Genomic DNA, 22,927 nt, shown 5'->3' with positions numbered 1-22,927 from the left:
AAAACAACAGAATAGAAGTTAGACATCTCTAAGAAAAGTGACATGCTCTCTTTGATCAATTGACTTCTCACAAAACATGAATATTAAAATAATAAAACTGAAATGACACAGAAAGACCACCAAAAGCCTGCAAATAATCATGCCAGATAAAGCTGATGAGGTATTGGCAAACCAAAGATTTCCTGGAAAAGCTGCTCCTCCCATTTCTCTGAGAAAAGGGAGGAGGGTTAACTATTTCCTAGCTCTGACAAAACATTTGCACTTCCTGGTTACTCCCCTTTCAGAGAACTGAAACCTTACAGACTTGTGAAGCAATGAGTTATTGGCTTCAGAGGAAAGGAAACCTATCATTCAGCAGCTGTCCGCCGAAGAAATGGCAGAGCAAGGCTATCAGATGGATTCTGTGAAATTCTCCTGCTCCATCTGTCTGGATCTCCTAAAGACTCCGGTGACTATCCCCTGTGGACACAATTACTGCATGAACTGTATTGGAAACTTTTGGGACGATGAGGACAAGAAACAAAGCCACAGCTGCCCTCAGTGTAGACAGACGTTCACACCGAGGCCTGTTCTGATGAAAAACACCATGTTAGCAGAGTTGGTGGAGGATCTGAAGAAGACTGGACTCCAAGCTGCTCCAGCTGATCTCTGCTATGCTGGACCTGAAGATGTGGCTTGTGATATCTGCACTGGGAGGAGGAGGAAAGCTGTCAAGTCCTGTCTGGTTTGCTTGGTTTCATATTGTGAGAATCACCTCCAACCTCACCATGATGTCCCTGGACTGCAGAAGCACAAGCTGGTGAATCCCTCCAAGAACCTCCAGCAGAACATCTGCTCTCGTCATGATGAGGTGATGAAGATCTTCTGTCGTACTGATCAGCAGTGTATCTGTTATCTCTGCACTATGGATGAACATAAAGGCCATGAAACAGTCCCAGCTGCAGCAGAAAGGACTGAGAAGCAGAAGCAGGTCCAGGTGAGACGAGAACAAATCCAGCAGAGAATCCAGGACCAAGAGAAAGATGTGAAGCTGCTTCAACAGGAGGTGGAGGCCATCAATGTCTCTGCTGATAAAGCAGTGGAAGACACTGAGAAGATCTTCTCTGAGATGATGCGTCTCATCCAGAAAAGAAGCTCTGATGTGAAGCAGCAGATCAGATCCCAGCAGGAAACTGAAGTGAGTCGAGTCAAAGAGCTTCAGGAGAAGCTGGAGCAGGAGATCCCAGAGCTGAAGAGGAAAGATGCTGAGCTGGAGCAGCTCTCAGACATAGAGGATCACAACCAGTTTCTCCTCAACTACCCCTCACTGTCTGCACTCAGTGAGTCTACACACTCATCCAGCATCAATATTCGTCCTCTGAGATACTTTGAGGATGTGACAGCAGCTGTGTCAGAGCTCAGGGAGAAACTACAGGACATCCTGAATCAGGAACAAACAAAAACCACGTTGCCAGTCACTAAAGTGGATGCAGCCACAAAGATGGATGCAGCCATGAAAGTGGATCCGGTTATGAAAGTTGATGTTTTACAGTCCGAACAAGAACCAACAACAAGAGCGGACTTCTTAAAGTATTCGCGGAAACTCACATTGAATCCCGACACAGCACACAAATATCTGGAATTATCTGAAGGTAATAGAAAAGTTACAATGACTAACGAAGACCAATGTTATTCTGATGATGAAGACAGATTCACCAGAAGATGGCAGGTCCTGAGTAGATCACGTCTGACTGGACGTTATTACTGGGAAGTGGAGTGGAGCGGGAGCTCAGTCGAAATAGCAGTCGCCTACAGGGATATAGAAAGAGAAGGGGACACAAACGACAGTTCTTTTGGTATGAATGAGAACTCTTGGGCTTTGTGCTGCAGCACAACAGGTTACACATTCTACAGTGACGGAGATCACATCTCCATCCCAGGTCCAGTTTCCCCCAGAGTCGGAGTGTACCTGGATCACAGTGCAGGGATTCTGTCTTTCTACAGCGTCTTTGGAGGTGGGATGACTCTCCTCCACAGAGAAATAACCACATTCACTGAGCCACTACATGCTGGGATTTGGCTTTCTCGTGCCACAGGAACCACAGCAGAGATCATTAAATTCAAAAAGTAACTGAGATAAGTGAAGGAGAGTGGCTCAGTTCATAGCTTGGGTTTAATTGCACCCTAAAAATGAAAAGTTACTCAGATGCTCAGAAGTTTATCAAGATGTAAGCAGGAATTCTTTTTTTTTAATTCAAAGCTAAAAGGCTGTTTGTTTCTTGGTGTTTTTAAAGCAGGGAATCATGTTATGTACTTTCAAAATACCACATAAACCAAAAAAATTTTGATCATATAACTTTGCAATGGCAGGTTTGTAAATTGATGCTGCAGCAAGTAAATCTGTAAATAAAGTGACACATCTGACAAAAGCCCATTCCTTGGATTATATTTTATAGTAACTCTGGTATAAGATTACATTATACAGTTGTTAACATTAAACCATGAGATTTAAGTTGGCTCCTTTCCCAGTTATGTTTTTCAGTCTCACCTAAAAGCGGCACATTATTGATTTTATTCCCTGTGTGAAAATGTCAATGTACATGTTTTTGCTTTTAAGGTTGTATTCTGTGCTTTTTGTCATTTTAAAATGTTTTACACAACCACTTAAATTGTAGACATATATTTGAGCTTCTATTCCATGGATGCTTGTGGGTTTTAATCAATGAATGACATGTAATCAAAGGCTTAGTTGAATTACTGCATATTGATCTGTTGTAAAACTGCTTTCCTTTTATCCATTTGGGTCCATTTTAAACCTGATTTAAATGTTAGGGACATACATTTTTGATTTTATCCTTTACAGTGTTTGTGTTTGAATCAAATTAAAAGCAATACTACTTTCTGTATTTTTCATTTTGCAGTGATCAGACATTTACTTGTAGCTTAAAATAATAAAATAGCAGGTTTGCTTTCTGTCAGTGTCAAACTCCTTTATTTTAAACCTGATTCTAAACTGAGATACTGTGACAGCAGAGATAAACTACATGAAATACATGGAGAAACGTGGACAGACATCTCACTGTAGCTGGAGTCCTAATATTCATGAGAAATGACTCTGCCATACATCTGTTATCATCTGAGGGGAAAAAGAAAGCAACTTTAATGAAAGAAAAAAGAATACCTTTGTGGTTAGATTTAGGAATTAGAGACTGAAAGAATCTGCATTTGGGCAAGATGATAAAACTTGGGTGTTACTCCAAAAAAAAAAAAAAAAACCCAAAAAACTACTGGACTTTTTTCCGAAGTTTAAATACGTTTCGCTTCCCATCCAGAAAGCTTTCTCAATTCAAATGTCTGTAGTCTTGAGTCCCAAGCTTTATATTATTGCCCAAAAAGTCGTTATGGCTTAGATAACATTTTTTTTAAAGAAAATTTGTGTATAAAATTCAGAACTTAAAGATGGTTTTAGTTAGTTCTCAAATATGGGCTTAACCTATTTGTGAACGTAATGATTTTGTCTTTACATTCAAATCTAAAGATTTATTTTTTGTGTGAAATGTACCATTTACTCATTTAGTGACAGCAGAGCTGAAGAAGCCTTTGGCTGAAGACCTTTGACCAGTAGTTTGCATCAAGTCTAGCTATGCTGAGCACTGATCTATTATATCCATTTAAATGCACACACATTATCTACATTACATTTGTGTTCTTCTACCTTTCCACGTGTGCTTACAGATTTCCTGTTTGTGCCAAGTGTCTGATCATCAACCAAACATGATCAGACGAAGATAGCCTGAATAGATACCAGTAGTTTTTAAACTTGATTCTATCAAGGGAAGAAAAAAACATGTACAAATCAATCTGAAGCTGTTCAAAAATAAAATTGCTCCCATTGTCAGCTAGGGGATTAACTGTGACTCAACATGTTTTTTGTTTTTTTTGGATCAGCTGAGCAGTTTCATAAACCACACCCAGCCTGATTATTGTCAGATCTTCAGCTCAACAAGCCACAGACAATAGAGGAAAACATGGAGCTGGTACTGTGCATGGGAACCTGAATGGTTGTTAGAGGTAGCGGCCTAAACGGGATAATCTATGGTAACATCAACTACAACACCCAATTCCGGGGTTAGCAGTCACCTGACTAGACCGGCCAATCACAGGAGCTGTCAAAAGCTGTAAATAACGGCAGTTTGTTTACGCTACTGCATCCCACAATGCACTGCAAACCTGGCTACGGAAAGTGGTCTGGCTCAAGCTTGTGGTATACCGCTAAAATTGTCTAAGAAACGACTTTAGCTCACTTTCACACCATGAAGGAGCCGCTCTAGAGGGAGTTTAGACCCGAACCGAGACCACCTCCTCCAACCGGTGCAGTGTTCACATTTACCCAACCAAACCGCACCAGGGTGGGGGAAACAAACCTGAGCTTGTTTTAATCAGACACCTGAGGAAGGAAAACAACCCAGAGACACATTTTACCTCTGAAAAAAATAAAAAACATCTTTACCCAGAACCTTTGGAGAATTCTTTTTAGATTTAGATTATACTTTATTATTCCCCATAGGGAAAATTGATCTTGGACTACATGTGCTTAAAAAGATGATTCTGTGGAAATCCTTCTAAAGGTGTTTAATTCGTTGCATCAACCTCTGACTGTCAAAGCTGTTGATGGTGGAGTTGTTTTCTACTTCAGGACCTAGAATTGCTGTAATTCATGGATCCATGATTTCTGCTCCTTACCTGAAAATCCTGAAGGGAGAACGTCCTTAAGCTCGAGCAGACTTTACATGAAGCACAGCAGTATTTCAACTAAGTAAACCTTTTTTAATTATAAAACTAAATAAAAATAGCACAAATGTGTCTAACAAAAACAGTGTTTTACCTGAAAACAACATACTCACCTTAATCATTCTGCGGCAGAGCAGTTTACAGTCATGTTATTCATGTATTTTTTCAAAACACCAGATGCTTGAGATGGATAAAATATCCTTTATTTTGCACAATCAATTAACGGTTGAGTTAAAGTGAATCAGTTGCATATTTTGTTTTTTTACTGACAGATGACAAGAGTTGCTTTTGAACAACTTGAAACGGAGAATAAAGAAATAATTAATGAGAAGTAAAAAAGATCTTTGAGGATCTCATGCTGGTAAAATTGAAGCATCAGTCCCCCTAGTGGTCAGGTAAAAACAGTAAGTACAAAAAAATGATCAGGTCCAGGTGAAACAATCAAAGTAACGGTCCGTGATTGTGTCGTCGTTCCCGTTCATCTCAGTCGTCCAAATCAGGAACAAAACATACAGACTTCCTCCTTTTGCACTTCAACAACTCGACCATTAAAAGCAATCCAGGCTTATTTAGGTCCTTTCTGCCTGCCAAAAAAGAAAAATCTCAGTCTAAAAAATACTGGAACGAATTCATATCATCACCTAAAAACACTGTAGGTAAAAATCACGCCAAACTCACATAATTAGTGCTGTTTTGACATTTTCTAAGTAATTATAGTATATTTTTAAACGATAAACCAGGCGGCATCAATAGAAAACATTATAGAAAAATAGAAACTAGAACTACACTCACATCCGATTGTGACGGTTTGACGGTCACTGAGGAAAAATATGCAATAAAAAACTGATTATTTTAAAAAACAAAATGTATAAATAGCTGTAAAAAGAAGGTAGCAAGGGAAAATGGATTCTTAAAATAAAACCATATCTGCTAATACAATAAATATTTGATAAAAAAAAGATTTATTTGCACATAAAGTTGATAACGCGATATTTTGTAGACCAGTGGTTTTCAATAGGTGAGCCCATAGACATAATATAAGAGTAGACGCGTCATTGGGCGGGTTCTGCCTATGCTGCGATGCGTCAGAGCGTCCGCCATCTTAAATGTGGCAAATCGGCAGTTACTCAGTCACTTAAACAGTATCAGAGGGACTTTAATCTATGAATATACTTTGTATTCGTTGTATTTCTTTTTTGTAATATTACAAGTTTATTTTCGTATCCCTTTAGCTTCATTCTCCTGAATGTATTCTCCTAAAGAATAAAAATAATTAAAATAATCTAACCTGGCCCTATTACTCCAGGAGTGAAATAATTCTGCAAACTGTGATTATTCTGGAAATGTTCCCCCTTAATTCTCATAATATGATGTTTTTTTCATAACATTATCACTTTTGTGTTTGTTAGTTTATTTTTACTTTAGGACTTTTTTTTCCTCATATTATTAATTTTACCTCTTTAATACTCACCCAAAAAGTCTGTTCCTAAAGGTTCTCCTGTGACACGGGTTTATGAAATAATGAAGACCACAATGTTTAGATTTAACAAATTTATCCTTATATTCATAACACATAAACACACACACATACACACACATTATATATATATATATATATATATATATATATATATATATATATATATATATATATATATATATATATGCGTGTGTGTGTGTGTATTTATTGCAGCACAGGAATGAGGCATCTTTTCTGATTCACGTTCACAATAACAGAACTCGACTTTTTTCTGCCACATACAATATGGCGGTGACGTTGACGTGCGAACCTGCGCCCTATGACGCGTCTACGTATATGATGTCTATGGGTGAGCCCACAGACATATATACGTAGACGCGTCATAGGGCGCAGGTTCGCACGTCAACGTCACCGCCATATTGTATGTGGCAGAAAAAAGTTGAGTTCTGTTATTGTGAACGTGGATCAGAGAAGATGCCTCATTCCTGTGCTGCAATAAATACACACACACAAAAAAAAAAAAAAAATATATATATATATATATATATATATATATATATATATATATATATATTTTTTGTGTGTGTATGTGTTAAGAATATAAGGATCAATTTGTTAAATCTAAACATTGTTGTCTTCATTATTTCATAAAACCGTGTCACATGTGAACCTTTAGGTAATTTTGGGTGAGTATTAAAAAGGCAAAATTAATAATATGAGGAAAAAAAGTCCAAGGTCAATAAAGTAAAAATAAACAAACAAACACAAAAGTGATAATGTTATGATAAAAACATCATATTATGAGAATTAAGGGGGAACATTTCCAGAATAAACACAGTTTGCAGAATTATTTCACTCCTGGAGTAATAGGGCCAGGTTAGATTATTTTAAATATTTTTATTCTTTAGGAGAATAAATTCAGGAGAATGAAGCTAAAGGGATACGAAAATAAACTTGTAATATTACAAAAAAAAAAATACTACGAATACAAAGTATATTCAGAGATTAAAGTCCCTCTGATACTGTTTAAGTGACTGAGTAACTGCAGATTTGCCACATTTAAGATGGCGGACGCTCTGACGCATCGCAGCATAGGCAGAACCCGCCCAATGACGCGTCTACTCTTATATTATGTCTATGGGTGAGCCCCCCAAGGGAGGCGCGCAAAGACAGAGAAGAAGAAAGAAAAAAACAGAAGAAGACAACACTGCCGCTCAACTCTGTGAAACTAAATGTAGCGATATTTTTGCCTTCTGTCTGAGCGCGCAGGAACCAATCAAGCGCGCAGTGAGACAACCCTCAACGATCAAAAAATGTGATGGCTTCACTTCTCCGCTGTCTAGAATTTTATAGCTTTTTAAACATAAAAAGTAAAAAAAAAAAAAAAAAAGGTTTTAGCTGCATGCCTTAAAAAGGTTTCCATCTGAAATTTTGTGTAAAAAGGACTGGAAAACGCACAAGTGTGAACTTTTTTCTTTCTTTATGAGTTGCCTCTGTGGGCTGCCACAACACAGGAAACCAATATCATCAGGTTGCAGTGGCTGGTTTTGTGCCATTAAACAAGTTACTCTGCCACCTATTTGTTAGTCCCACAACAGGAGCTTTGTTAGATTCATAAACTCTGGTTCGTTAAGATCTAAATGGTGGATTTTTTTATGGCTCTTTTCTGAATTATAATTTATAATGCTGGATATTGAGAACCAACTAGTGAAGTATTTGTAAAATTCTTCACTGTCAAATCTTTGGATATTGAATATTCACAAACTATACCTTTTAGAATAGCACATTAATTATCTTCCTATTTGTATTCAAAATTTATTTAAATGAAGAAGTTTAAGAAGATTACATATGTTTGAAATATGTACGGACTAATATAAAAATAGATGTGTTTCAGCTTCTGGTGTTAAGTTGTGGAATGGCCTTAATAATGATTTTAAATGATATACTTAAAATCCAAAATAATAAATGCTTGTATTGTCAGGTGATTTAAGTGTAATATAATTAAAGATTAAATTTTCATGAAATAATTGTGATATTCATCTATTTTCTTAATGATATTCTTGGTAATTGCTTTTTTTAATGGGATTATTATCGTTAATAAGCCGTGTGCTTCAGCCTGGTCCTTTTTCAGATGCTGATCATAAAGTTTTCTGTCTGTGGTGATTTTATCTATTTTTCACAGGTGCTCTTATGTATCTGAAATAAACTATTCATTTAAAAAATGGAGAATATGGAATATTTCTTCCATTTTTTTAGATATCTTATTGATAAAAATGTTTCAGACTGATTCTGAAGTGTTTGTGTAATAAAAAGCAATTTATTGAATTAGTGGCCTGTATTTATAATGTTTTACACTATTAAATACGGCACCTTATCTCGTGTTCACAGACCTAAAACCAGCAGTGGGAGAAAAACTAAAAGTGCAAAGCGTAAACTTTGTTTCTGAGTGATGAGGACTAATTTGACTAAAGACTCAATTTGCATTTTTGAGTCGTTTTACTTTGAATATTTTGTCAATAAGATCCAGGAATCATTACTGCCACCTACTGGTTGGAGTATGATTTGTGATGGTCTATTTTTATGTATTTTTATCCTACCCATCTATATCATTCATTCATTCATTAACCTTTACCTTAATTCTTTCAAACACTACTCATATATCTTCTCTATTTTATAATTATATCATTCCAATTTAACTCGGTAACTCAGCAAATGATGTCTCAGCATTTTCAAATCTCTGATTTCATCATTCAAAGACTAACTATTGGCAAAATCCTTTTTGCATTAAGCATCTACGATGACATTTACATTCAGTTTACCCAGACTGTAGGGTTGATTCGATACTTACCCCATTTTATTTCACAAATTCATATTAAATTCAGCAATAATACCAATCATTATTAAAACCGCTGCAACTTTGTGCAGTTTGGCATCTGCTTTGACTGGTCTGTATTGGGTTCAGACCTCTTATTTATGCTGACCAGGCCACCTTTTGTCACTCTTTTCAATCCATCGGTCATTTCAATGTTTTGCCAATCAATTACTTCAGGTGTTGTGCAATTATAAGTGTTAAAGTTATTTAATGTTTCTTGTTTGTAGGTATTGTCTGATGAATGTTAGCTGGGAGCTGATGTCGGGATGGCTGTTGGGGGATGGTTCGAGTACTGGCGATCTTTAACAGCAACCTTTCTCATGTTTTTCAGAGATTGACAAATTTTTTTTCAGGTTCAAGAATTAATTTCAAGATGAACATCCCGGGAGCATCACTGTGGGTGCTGTTTTATAGTTGATACTATTTTAAATTACGGATCCTCTCTGCAGGCTGGTGAGGCTAACTAAAGCTGCTAAGCAATGAAGATCATCAGTTTTATCAGAATGCAGTGCAGAATCTGAGTTAAAGTATTAAATTCATTCAAACAACATGGAATGAGTTAATTAAGCTTAATCGATTAATGACAGCATTGGTATGTGTTCGGCCATTCTATGTGTAGCACCCCAACCCTCAGTAAATGCCTAGGTAAAAGGAACTCACCTGTGACTTGAGTGATGGGGTGTTTGGGTTCGATATTTTAAGGTAGCTACCACGAAGGTTTACCTGTTTTGTGTGGAACGTTGTATAGCCTACTACCTTATGAATAAACACAACACTGTTAGATTAAGCAGTGGCTTTAATCACTACACTATTTTAAAGAACTGACCCCAGACAAGTCTTCGAAAAAATAAATTAAATAAGATTTTACTAAACAGTTGTGTTGTCAGTTTAACAAAGAATATTTATGTTTTTAGTTAACCAACAACAATAACTATCACCAAATTTGGTAAAACCTTGTAGAAAGTCAACACTTGTAATAAGAACAATAGAATTGACTATATCAAAAAACTATTCAAAACTTAAATGATCTTATGTCTCTGATCTACCGATTGCTTAACACTTTAGCTGGATTTCTCTGTACTTATCAAACTCCTAACAAATACAATACTTAACTGCACTTTAACAAACAATGGGCCCACACACACTCTCCACACGCACACAAAAACTATAAAAGTTGCAGGCCTGTGTGCTCCCGGTGCGGTGCGGCAAGCAAATCCTTATCCTATTCGTCGCTTAGCATTCCCACAGTATATTCAACTCACGGTCTGGAGTAATTCGTGGAGAAACGGTTCATGAAGAGATGAAGATGAAAGTGAACGGCACCAGACGTAAAGTCCTCCTCAGGAAGCACGAAACAGTCCTTCCCGTTCAGCAACGGCGTCTTCTCCGCTCGCGGCTCGCTAACAGTCCTTGCCCGTTCAACAACGGCGTCTTCTCCGCTCGTGGCTCGCTAGCAGTCCTTTCCCGTTCAACAACGGCTTCTTACAATCTTAAACACTCCACAAGTTATCTTCTCAAACGTTATTACTTCTTAACTTTTTTCCTTAGCTCCGCACCTCCTCTTCCCCTCACTCCCCGCTCTTCCTTTCTCCCTTACCATGCCCAATTACCAACAGTTGACACTGATTGACATATACAGCAACCAATCAAACAAAAAGCATGGACCAATCACACAAATCCACATATTCATGTTTGGTTTACCACACACCTTTCTTCAGCTACTATTCCGTTTAATGTAACTACTTAATCAACTATTTACACTCTATTTATCATGAATTTATGTTAATCATAACATTTCCCCTTTCACTGCTTTAACCCCTAAATTACTTTCAGTTTATTTGCATTACTACATTATTTAATTAACTAAATGAAATAATTATTTGTATTACAAATTAACTTTAACCCCTGTACTTTTACACCGGGCTACATATGCATTCATGAGTTAAGCAAACATTATTTGATTTGAAATTACGTTTGCATACAGCTTGAGAACATCATAGTAAATTGCAGGATAAGGTGCAGCGGTGATTTTTGTAATCAATTGAAATGTAAACAATCAACAATGTAAACATGCAGGGAAAATAGACAGTGTGTGATTCCACAGTGTACAGGTGAGTATTATTAAAAACTGTGTAGTTTATGAATGCGGTACAGAGTCCATTCGTGGCTTCAGCAGTTCAGCAGTCTGGAGTATATGTGCAAATATGTAAATGTACATATATACAAATGAGTCCATTTGTGGCTTCAGCAGTTCAGCAGTCTAAAGCACATGTGCAAATGTGTAAATTTGCAAATGTGGTACCGAGTCCATTTAGCATTTTGCGGCTTCAGCAGTTCAGAGTCCCTTTTGTGGCTTCAGCAGATACAGAGTCCATTTTGTGGCCTCAGCAGTTTCGGCAGTTCAACAGTCTGATGCCAACAGGGAAAAAGCTTTTGCAGAACCTGGTGGACATGCAGCGGAAGCTGCGGAATCTCTTCCCAGAAGGCAACAGGGAGAACAGTTCATGGTGGGGGTGTGAGGGGTCCCCGATGATGTTACGGGCTCGGGACTACACCATGTGATGAGATGTCCTTGATGAAAGGGAGAGGAGCCCAGATGATCCCTTCTGCTGTCTTCACCACTCTTCTCACGTTCTTCCAGCCGGAGGCACTGCAGCCTCCACACCACACAGAGAGACAGCTGGACAGAATGCTCTCTATTGTGCTTCTGTAGAAGGTTGATAAATTATGTCTTAAGAAGTGTTATCCGTTTTCTATCCGTTCTTCATCTTCTGGTCATTTTCGTCTTATAGATCTTCCTTTCACTATTTGCGGTTTGTCCTTTCTCAAATTAAACCTGTCAGCCCTGAAAAATTGAGTTCTAGGTATTGATCTCAACCTAGTTCCATGATAGCTTTCTGCCTGCAGACAGGCTCTCGAATTCACGAGATATTAGTCTCATTCCATATCAGTCATTTCCAACCGTCAGCTGCTCTCCTCGCTCGGTCACCTCAATCTCGCAGGTGCATCATTGCCAAAGTCACGCTTTTATTTCCAGGTAGCTCGAGTTTACTAATTTCATTTCTTTCCTTTCTTGAAAAGGATACTCTGGTTGAGAGCTGCTGTTGTGACCTTTCCTTCTGGTCTGGTCTGCTTCTCAAATAGATCGGAAATATATTTTCTATAATAACATCTTTCTGTCTGTAGATATGTTTAAAATTTTACGGATTCTGCCATCTATAGATTTTGGGTGGGGGTTCTTTATAAATAGTTGGTTCACAGATTCCTGATCACTCAAACAACTTGGCCAATGGTCATAATCATCATGCCCCACATTCTGTTCTGAGCATTCATTCATCTTAGCTGCTCAATGCTCTCTCAGCTTTAAGGTAATCTAACTGCAAATACTGGTGGTGGATCTGAAGCTCATTCACATGTCTCGCCATACCCCTTATGTTTCACTCTTTCAAATTTGTGTTTTATAATTCATCATTATCATCACACCACTGTAACTCCTCCCTCTATATGGTTGCTATTCCATGCTTCATTCATCTCATCATTCATCACATCATGTATACTTTCATTCATATTGTCATTTATATCATCACTAATGTTGTCAGTTTATCCTGTCATGCATTCTGTTCTTTATCCTGTCACGCATCCTGTCACACATCTTTTTTATGTATCCTTTCATGCATCCTGTCATGCATTCTTTTATGTATCCTGTCATGCATCCTGTCATGCATTCTCTCGTGTGTCTTGTCACGTGTGGTCCTGCGTCTTGTCATGTGTCCTTTTATGCATGCTGTCAAGCATCCCGTTATGCAACCTGTCATGCGTCCTGTCATTGTCTTGCATCTCATCATGATCACTCGTTTGTCGCGTCTGGTCCTGCGTCTTGTCATGCGTCTTGTCATGCGTCCCTTTCATGCATGCTATCATGCATCCTGTTATGCATACGATTATGCATCCTGTCACCTGTTTTTCATCTTGTCATGATCACTCGTCTTGTCGCGTCTGGTCCTGCGTCTTGTCATGCGTTCTTTCATGCATTCCATCATGCATCCTATCATGTGTCCTGTCACTTGTCTTGCATCTCATTATGATCATTTGTTTATCTATCTGCATCATCCATGAAGAATCATCCGCAAGAATCATTCGCATCAGCAAGAAATCATTCTCATCAGCAAGAAATCATCCGCATCGGCAAGAAATCATCATCATCAACATTCCTAAGCACCTCAGCATTCACCTCATCATCATCATCTTCCTATTCACCTCACAGAACTTTTGGTAGACCTTTGCGGCGCAGGCCCTGTTTTGGTAAGCCTTCGCGCAACGGCCCTGTTTTGGTAAGCCTTCGTGGCAACGGCCTGTTTTGGTAAGCCTTCGTGGCAACGGCCCTGTCTTGTTAAGCCTTTGTGGCAACGGCCCTGTTTTGGTACGCCTTCGCTGCACTTCTCTTCTATTACTCATTTGTTGTCCTCTGTTCTTAGTTATCAATTCACTTCTCTCTGCTTTCTGGGTATACAGACGCACTGGCCTTGACCTCTGCAATTTTTTGGGGGGGAACATCGCTATTCTCATACACCTGCTTATGCATATTGAAGTATAATTTAGCGTGAATGTTTCCTGCCAAGGTCTGAGCGCCAAAGTCTTCAAATATTGTATCAATAGAATTCTTCTAATTGTCTCTTCTTTCCGTGTAGTTTTTCCTCTCCACAGTCGCTTCATGCTTGCTCATCATGGACAGTTCATGCAAACCTGTTTATCCAAGTTGGACATCTATCTTTCGGGTCCCCGAGTGAAGCATTGGTATCCGCTCACGCAGTCTACTGGATCCCACCAATTGAGCTCAAGTAGATCATCTCGCAAACCAGCCTCTATGGACTAACCCAACTTTGTCTATCTCCACTCCACCACCAGTTTCAGGCCTGGGGGGAACCATCCCTATTCTCATACACCTGCTTATGCACATTAAAGTATAATTCAGTGTGAATGTTTCCTGCCGAGGTCTGAGAGCCAAAGTCTTAAAATATTGTATCAGTAAAATTCTTCTATTGTCTCTTCTTTCCATGTGAGTTTTTCAGATTGAAATGGTTATTTAGAATGTTTAAGTAATGCGTTTACATGGTGTTTCAAAACAGATGGGACTGATCGACATAGCTTGCATTAGCATTTTGATACCATACCATTGCAGATGTAATTCGAGTGTGTTTTCATGGTTATAGGAAACGTTATCTTCACAACATAACTTTAGCCATGCAACAGACTGGCGGCCTGTCCAGGGTGTACCCCGCCTCTCACCCATTGACAGCTGGAGATAGGTACCAGCACCCCTCTTGACCCCATGAGGGATAAGCGTGACAGAAACTGGATGGAAGGATGGATTGAGAAATGAACAGTGTGTATTTGCACAACAGTGGAAAAAAACTTGAAGAGTCATCGCTAATGCCAAGTGTTTCCTGAACATAAATTATTTATAACCTACCCAGCTATCCATGTCAGACTTCAACCCTGGCAAAAAAAAAACAAAAAAAAAAAAAAACACAGGTTTTACTTCCTGTGAAGAGCAAATATTGCACCTCCTTGTTGACACAGCTTATAACCACTCCCCTTTTCCCTAAAGCAAAGGTTAGATCTGACAGTATGACAGTTTGAATCCCCGTTCCTCCCAAGCAGACGAGGCCTTGGTTAAATCTTTGCTGCAAAGTGCAGGCACTGACAAGCCAAACTGCTCTGAATAATTCACATGGATTTTTGTAATTTATCCTGTTCCATCTGTCTGGATCTACAGAAGGATCCGGTGACTATTCCCTGTGGACACAGCTACTATAGGAACTGTATTAAAGAAGACTGGGATAGTGAGGATCAGAAGAGAATCCACAGCTGTCCTCAGTGCAGGAAAGAGTTCACACCGAGGCCTGTCCTGGTGAAAAACATCATGTTAGCAGAGTTGGTGGAGGATCTGAAGAAGACTGGACTCCAAGCTGCTCCAGCTGATCATCACTATGCTGGACCTGAAGATGTGGCCTGTGATGTCTGCACTGGAAGGAAGATTAAAGCTGTCAAGTCATGTCTGGTTTGCTTGGTTTCTTATTGTGAGAAACATCTTCAACCTCACTATGACTCTTTAACTTTTAAAAAGCATAAAATTGTTGAAGCTTCTGCTAGACTAAAGTACATCTGCTCTCGTCATGATGAGGGGATGAAGATCTTCTGTCGTACTGATCAGCAGTGTATCTGTTATCTCTGCACTATGGATGAACATAAAGGCCATGAAACAGTTCCAGCTGCAGCAGAAAGGGCTGAGAAGCAGAAGGAGCAGCAGGTGAGACGACAACAAATCCTGCAGAGGATCCAGGACCAAGAGAAAGATGTGAAGCTGCTTCAACAGGAGGTGGAGGCCATCAATGTCTCTGCTGATAAAGTAGTGGAGGACAGTGAGAAGATCTTCAGGAGAAGCTGGAGCAGGAGCAGGAGATCACTGAGCTGAAGAGGAATGATGCTGAGCTGAAGCAGCTCTCAGACACAGAGGATCACAACCAGTTTCTCCTCAACTACCCCTCACTGTCAGCACTCAGTGAGTCTACACACTCAACCAGCATCAATATTCGTCCTCTGAGATACTTTGAGGATGTGACAGCAGCTGTGTCAGAGCTCAGAGATACTACAGAACATCTTGAGAGACTCATGGACAAACATCTCACTGAAAGTCACTGAAGTGGATGTTTTATTGGCAGAACTGCCAGAACCAAAGACCAGAGCTGAGTTCTTTAAATATTCTTGTGAAATCACTCTGGATCCAAACACAGCTCATAAGCACCAGGTACTGTCTGAGGGAAAGAAAAGCTAAGTTAAATGAAGAAGAACAGCTTTATCCTGATCATCCAGACAGATTCACTGTTTATAATCAGGTCCTGAGCAGAGAAAGTCATACTGGACGTTATTATTGGGAGGTAAAGTGAAGAGGGGAAGCAGTTACTGTTGCAGTAGCATACAAAAATATCAGAAGAATAGGAGGGTCCAATGAATGTGTATTTGGAGTTGACATGAAATCTTGGGCATTACATTGTGACAGTGGCGGTTCTAGACCAAATTTACCAGGGGGGCCAAGGTGGGGCCAGTGTTTTTTCACAGGGGCACAGAACAAAAAAATTAAAAAAACAATAAAATGGCAATATTTAAATGTGTAATAATATTAAGTAAACCACTGGTGGCTCTGGAACTGCAGGTTTCGGACCCCTGATCTAGCAGTTGAAAACTTTTCCCCCAGCTCAATACGGCTAAAGCTAAACATGGAACATCTTAAGTTTTAAATTCTTTTTAGTGTAAAACTGCATAGGTAAAAAATAATATTGGTCAAAGGGACCAGTCAGTTGTGGTTTCTTTACCATTGGAAATAATTATGAGAAGTGTATTTATTATCATGTCTTCAGTACAGGGGCCATAACAGGGGCCAGGACCATTTCTACAGGGGCATGGGCCCCTGTTGGCCCCTGTCTAGAACCGCCCCTGCATTGTGACCCAAATAGTTTCATTTATCTGCACAGAAGAGCTAAAACTCCAGTATCAGGTCCAGTTTCCTCCAGAATAAGAGTGTACCTGGATCACAGAGCAGGTATTCTGTCTATCTACAGCGTCTCTGAAACCATGACTCTCCTCCACAGAGTCCAGACCACATTCACTAATTCAGTACATGCTGGGGTCCATCTTTTAGGACATGGAACCACTGCTTGCTTTAAGTAAAGTTTGATAGTGTTATAAGAATTATTATTCTGAAGTCACTATGGCCTCACACCACTCGGACAGAGGAGGCCTGGAGACCTGATGTCTGTGTATAAGTTCCACTGTTTGCCGAGTGCAAGGCTGAATGCTGCGTAGAATGATTATTGTCTATGATAGACTGTCTTTGTTATGTCTCTAGCCAAGGCCACGGTGCAGTATTAGGGGAAGCCGGAAAGTGAGACAGACAGAGACAGGGCAGACGCAGACCGCAGCGGAACCGAGGGGTGCGATTACTTTCCAACTATGTGAATCTCTGCTCTGTTTCTCAATAAAAGTGCTGGAACGTCATTACTACCGTCTCGTCATTTAGTAAAGATGGGAACTCAGTTACTATTGTTTAGAATTCCACCCAAAACTCCCATAACAATTTGGCGTCACGAACAGGATTATAACTCCTTACCGCACTGCTAGCACTGTCTTTTCAGAGTCTTCTGTTGGCAGAAAGGTGCCGTCTCCTTTAATCTGAAAGCAATAACTCTGAGAAAAACAAGAGTGTTAATAGCATGCAGTTAAAACCCCGGTCCCCTTAGTGTCACTTTAACGTGATGTTGTTCTGCTGATCCTGGGAAGGTATCTATTCTTCACCTTTCCTTTGAAACTCTGTTCAAAACACCTCCCATCTTAAATAGTGAGGTGAGATCCTTACAACGAGAGACGTTCCACACAGGGGGGTGTGGAGACCCCTGGGGCATGGCACCCAGGATGAGCTGCTGTGGACTTGACACAGCTGGTGGAACCAGAGAGACGATGAGGTGGTCCCACAGGTTACCTGACAGCTAACACTGACTGTAAAGGGTTCTGGGTTTTCAGGGTTGCTGAAAACAGAAAGCTTCAGAGAACCTTAACCCTTCCTGACCAGGCACTCAGAATACATAGATCATAGATCAGATTGCAGAGGCCTAGACAAATAGGAACGCAGAGACGCGTTCATCTAAGAACTTCTTAATCAAAGTCCTCAATCCTCAGTTTAAGAAGATAAATAGATAAATAATCACAATGTACACAATGTAAGGTTTACTTTATTTTAGGATTAATTTGGGAACTAATTCTGATTTGTTTAAGTAGCTTTGGTTGTTCAACAATGTTAGAACGTTTTCAAAAAACTCCTGTTCTCTCCTCCTCACGGCTTTGTTTTGTTTTGTAGAACCTTGGCATCCTTGAACAGTAACAGCATGGTACAAATATTTTGTCTTCTCTGTGCAGAACAGCACCTCACTTTCTTTCTTTTAAAAAGAGAGAGAGAGAAAGAGGGAAAAGGCTTTCACATGGAAAAGCTTTCTTTTTCTCAGTTGGGTTTTCAAAATAAAACGGGAAATGTCATGAAACGAATATGTTGATGAACTTGTGTTGCAGAGAAGTTCAACTGTCAGACAACAACAGTTAAGACACACATTAAAAGCATTCTGTTAAGAATTATTATGAATTTACTGCAGATACATTTGAACTTAAAGATTACTCTTTTAACTAATAATTAAATTGCAGAATTCTGAGAGCTAAATAATTATGGACAGAAACATCTTGAAAGTGAAAGTGCTTGGAGGATGTTTTAATAAATGACACATGAATGGTTTTTTTTGATAAGAACACTAATTACACCTTGTTTCTGTTCTCCAGTGGAAACAAGGACTCGTGTCTGCAGACCATCTTCACAAAGTGTTTTATTAGAGAGAAATGCAAAATAAAATGCTCAGTGCCCATCCAGAACTGAACGCTTATTACCATCCAGCTCAATCGTCCAGCCTGCGAGGAGGAACCAAGAAGAGGACTGGGGATGAAGAAGCCAGAGAACTCTGATTCCTTATTCTTCAACGGGAGGAGTTGCCTGAAGAGACCCTAAGCGCGATTAGATTATTTTCTGCCTTGTGCCTGAATGGCCTGAAGGCTTCCTTAACTTTGCGTTCTTGACGTTTAGAACTCTTCTCATATTCTGTTGCTGCTTGTTTAACTGCTCTGTTCCACTGACTCACATGTTTGATTTTTTTGTGTTATGAGATCTACACTTTAATATTACATCATGTTGATCAATATGGTTTTATGGTAAAAAATGGAAACTGTTTGCTTCAGACACACAAGGATCTATGGTTTATGCACCTTTTGATTTGATATAGGAAGAACCAGGATCGGATTGGCTCTAAAGATCCTTTAATATTAGCTGGTAATGATAACACTTGGATTCAATACAGGGTTTTCAGGCTCAGATTGGCCGAGAGCAGATCTCCCTGGGAGGGGGGCCTTGCCAGTTTTTACTACCCCCTAGGGGTAGCTTTTTCTGTGGTTCCCCTGCCCACACTGAACCTCTCCTGCCTTTGCTCCTGGTGTTGTAAGTTTGGAGTGGTGGATTACTGTTCATCGTAGGGGTGAGTGGAGAAAGGAGTAGGAGGGTATTCAGGGTGGGTCAGAGTAGACGGATTCGACCTTGGTTACTGAACAGGTTTAGCTTACCATAGTCTAATGTAATTTTAAAATAATGTGCGCATAGGTACCTAAAACAGGCCTTACTTAATTAGATGAACCCTAAATTGTAGATGAAAGCTAAACCTTTGATCTTGTGTGTTAAAGCTCTATGAAGCATTCATGTTGATTTGTACTAAAAGTTCCAGCACTACTCGGTTCCAACACGGGAACCCTTTGGGTCCCACTTTATGAGTTTACAGAAACCGGACCCTTTAATAAGGGCTGTCAGGTCTCTGTACGACCGGTGTCAGAGTCTGGTCCGCATTGCCGGCAGTAAGTCGGACTCGTTTCCGGTGAGAGTTGGACTCCGCCAAGGTTGCCCTTTGTCACCGATTCTGTTCATAACTTTTATGGACAGAATTTCTAGGCGCAGCCAAGGTGTTGAGGGGATCCGTTTTGGTGGCCTTAGGATTGCGTCTCTGCTATTCGCGGATGACGTGGTCCTATTGGCTTCATCAGGGCGTGATCTACAGCTCTCACTGGAGCGGTTCGCAGCCGAGTGCGAAGCGGCTGGGATGAAAATCAGTGGCTCCAAATCCGAGACCATGGTCTTGAACCGGAAAAGGGTAGAGTGCCTTCTCCGGGTTGGGGAGGATGTCCTGCCCCTAGTGGAGGAGTTCAAGTATCTTGGGGTCTTGTTCACGAATGAGGGGAAGATGGAGCGGGAGATCGACAGGCGGATTGGTGCAGCGTCTGCTGTGAAGCGGGCGCTGTACCGATCCGTTGTGGTGAAGAGAGAGCTGAGCCAAAAGGCAAAGCTCTCGATTTACCGGTCGATCTATGTTCCTACCCTCATCTATGGTCACGAGCTTTGGGTCGTGACCGAAAGAACGAGATCCCGGATACAAGCGGCTGAAATGAGTTTTCTCCGTAGTGTGTCTGGGCTCTCCCTTAGAGATAGGATGAGGAGCTCAGTCATCCGGGGAGGACTCAGAGTAGAGCCGCTGCTCCTCCACGTCGAGAGGAGCCAGTTGAGGTGGCTCGGGCATCTGGACAGGATGCCTCCTGGACGCCTCCCTGGTGAGGTGTTCCGGGCACGTCCCACCGGGAGGAGGCCCAGGGGAAGACCCAGGACACGCTGGAGGGACTATGTCTCCCGGCTGGCCTGGGAACGCCTTGGGATTCCTCCTGAGGAGCTGGCCCAAGTGGCTGGGGAGAGGGACGTCTGGGCCTCCCTACTGAAGCTGCTACCCCCGCGACCCGACCCCGGATAAGCGGAAGAAGACGGACGGACGGACGGACAGAAATGGTTCCTCTGTGCTTTGTTCACATTTTCAAGTGATGGGTCATCTTGTTTTGTCTTGATGCTGACGACGCCATCATCAAAAAAAAAAAAAAAGAGAGGAATGTTATAAGAATTTTTATTCTGAAGTCACTATGGCCTCACACCACTCGGACAGAGGAGGCCTGGAGACCTGATGTCTGGGTATAAGTTCCACTGTTTGCCGAGTGCAAGGCTGAATGCTGCGTAGAATGATTATTGTCTATGATAGACTGTCTTTGTTATGTCTCTAGCCAAGGCCACGGTGCAGTATTAGGGGAAGCCGGAAAGTGAGACAGACAGAGACAGGGCAGACGCAGACCGCATCGGAACCGAGGGGTGCGATTACTTTCCAACTATGTGAATCTCTGCTCTGTTTCTCAATAAAAGTGCTGGAACGTCATTACTACCGTCTCGTCATTTAGTAAAGATGGGAACTCAGTTACTATTGTTTAGAATTCCACCCAAAACTCCCATAACAGATAGACAAACTAATTTGAACTAAACTGAACTAGCTCAACAACTTTTATGCTCACAGAGTGACAACGGAGGCACCACCATCAAGACAATACGCCATGCACCACTCCTTCACACTCTTTTAATGGTGTCCACAAAGCAATGAGGTGGATCAAAGATCTAAATCAGAATAGCGACAAGTAACATTACTTTACCATTGTTTACTTGTTGCCATGGAAGAAGAATCCTGCTTTGAACACAAATAAATGCTGGAAGATTCTACCAGTGGTTGGGCACGATTGCGCTAATCCGCAAACAGATAATTGTGGAACTAACTTCAAGCTAAGTTTGCAGACCAGTTAGCTTCCACATGGGGTACAATACCTGTAAGTACTCTAACAATGTTCATAAGATGTTGGTCTACTGTTTATGTCACTGTCCTTGCTCTCACTACACATTCAAACAGACTTCTCCACACAACAGTAGTTATAGCTCCATAAAAAAAAACACTGTTAATAGCTGTGCTGTTTTACTTCTTACCTTTCTTCTTATTATGATATTATGTTATGTAGCATTCCATTTGCCTTGAAAATAAAAAAAAAATAGGAGCTAGGAATGGGGTAAAAGTGTTCCAGTCAACACAGTCAAAGAAGTCAGGATTCCAAAATAAAAAACAAAAAAAGGTTAGGATTCTAGTATGACAATGGCCTGGGGAGCTGCTGTTGTGTTCGTAGGGCCTCTTTTAAATGTCCATTAAAGCTGTACTTCCTCAAGTCAGCATCACTTTTAATTTATTCGGTTCAGAGTTGTAGCCGTTACATGTAAATTGATGTTAGACCCACTCAGAGGTTTGGTTCCATGGTCACATCTTGTCGGCTAGTCAATCGAAGCCTGATGCAGAGACAGTAAATGCCATAATCAACATGCCAAACCCATTAGATGCAAAGGTGAGGCATCTAATGGGCTTTGCTAATTATCTGGTAAAGTTCATGTTGCACCTGTCTGGTGTTTGTGAGCAATAGTGGCACCCGTTGGACAAAGACACATCATGGCACTGGCCTCCCAAGCATGACATGGCAGTGTCAGAGCTGAAGTCACTGGCCTCATCCTTGCCAGTGCTACATTACTACGACATGACCCACCCTGTCACAGTCCAGAGTGACTCCAGTCAGACTGGCTTGGGGTGCTGTTTCACGCAGAAAAGTCAGCCTGTCGCTTACACATCAAGAGCTCTCACTACTACAGAAACAAAGTGGACAAATTGAGAAGGAGTGCCTCAGTATTGTGTTCGCCTGCCAGAGGTTCCATCACTACCTGTATGGACACGATGCTGTCACAGTTGAGACTGATCACAAACCCTTGAATCCATGCAGGTTCTTATCACCTGTAGTACGAGGAAATGAACACTAGATGTCAACTAAAGAATGTTTATCATTCATGGTTTGCATTTATGTTATATCATTAAATAGAAAAACGACTGTAAGAAAGGCTGTATTTTCCTGAGAATGCAAAACAAGACCAACTTTGACAGATAACTACTGCTGGTCTTTTATCAATCTGCAAAAAAAGTTTTTACCCTGTTATAAAAGTGTGGCATGTGGGCGGTCATCAAGACCTTCTTAAAATGCAAGTATAAAAAGAGTTGCACTCAACATTTCTGCATCTGACTTTCTCAAAAAGAAAAAGAAAAATATAAGATAAATAGCGCTCATAAATGGTATGTTAAATACAACAGAATATAAGTTATATATCTCTAAGAAAAGTGACATGCTCTCTTCGATCAACTGATTTCTCACAAAACATGAATACTAAAATTATAAAACTTAAATGACTCAGAAAGACCAGCAAAAGCCTACAAATAATCATG

At 40.3% G+C, this 22,927-nt stretch overlaps 1 protein-coding gene across 1 annotated transcript; it reads left to right on the top strand.

The window, feature by feature from the left end:
• Positions 1-365: 365 nt before the first annotated feature.
• LOC105924167 (E3 ubiquitin/ISG15 ligase TRIM25) lies at positions 366-22,450 on the top strand. The gene is made up of 3 exons (XM_036146820.1): positions 366-850; positions 15,307-15,544; positions 22,434-22,450. The coding sequence occupies exons 1-3, from the start codon at positions 374-376 to the stop codon at positions 22,448-22,450; spliced, it is 732 nt and encodes a 243-aa protein (XP_036002713.1). The 5' UTR covers positions 366-373.
• The last annotated feature ends 477 nt before the right edge of the window (positions 22,451-22,927 follow it).

This window comes from Fundulus heteroclitus, chromosome 14 (genome assembly GCF_011125445.2).
Source record: "Fundulus heteroclitus isolate FHET01 chromosome 14, MU-UCD_Fhet_4.1, whole genome shotgun sequence".
NCBI lineage: Eukaryota > Metazoa > Chordata > Actinopteri > Cyprinodontiformes > Fundulidae > Fundulus > Fundulus heteroclitus.
The sequence above is the reverse complement of the archived record's forward strand: the minus strand, read 5'-3'. Positions and strand labels throughout refer to the sequence as shown.

Excerpts from the sequence above, each read along its gene's own strand:
- LOC105924167 (XM_036146820.1), top strand. The coding sequence starts at position 374 with ATGGCAGAGCAAGGCTATCAGATGGATTCTGTGAAATTCTCCTGCTCC. Across the intron at positions 851-15,306 it reads TCTGCTCTCGTCATGATGAG|GGGATGAAGATCTTCTGTCG; the intron begins GTGATGAAGATC and ends CGTCATGATGAG.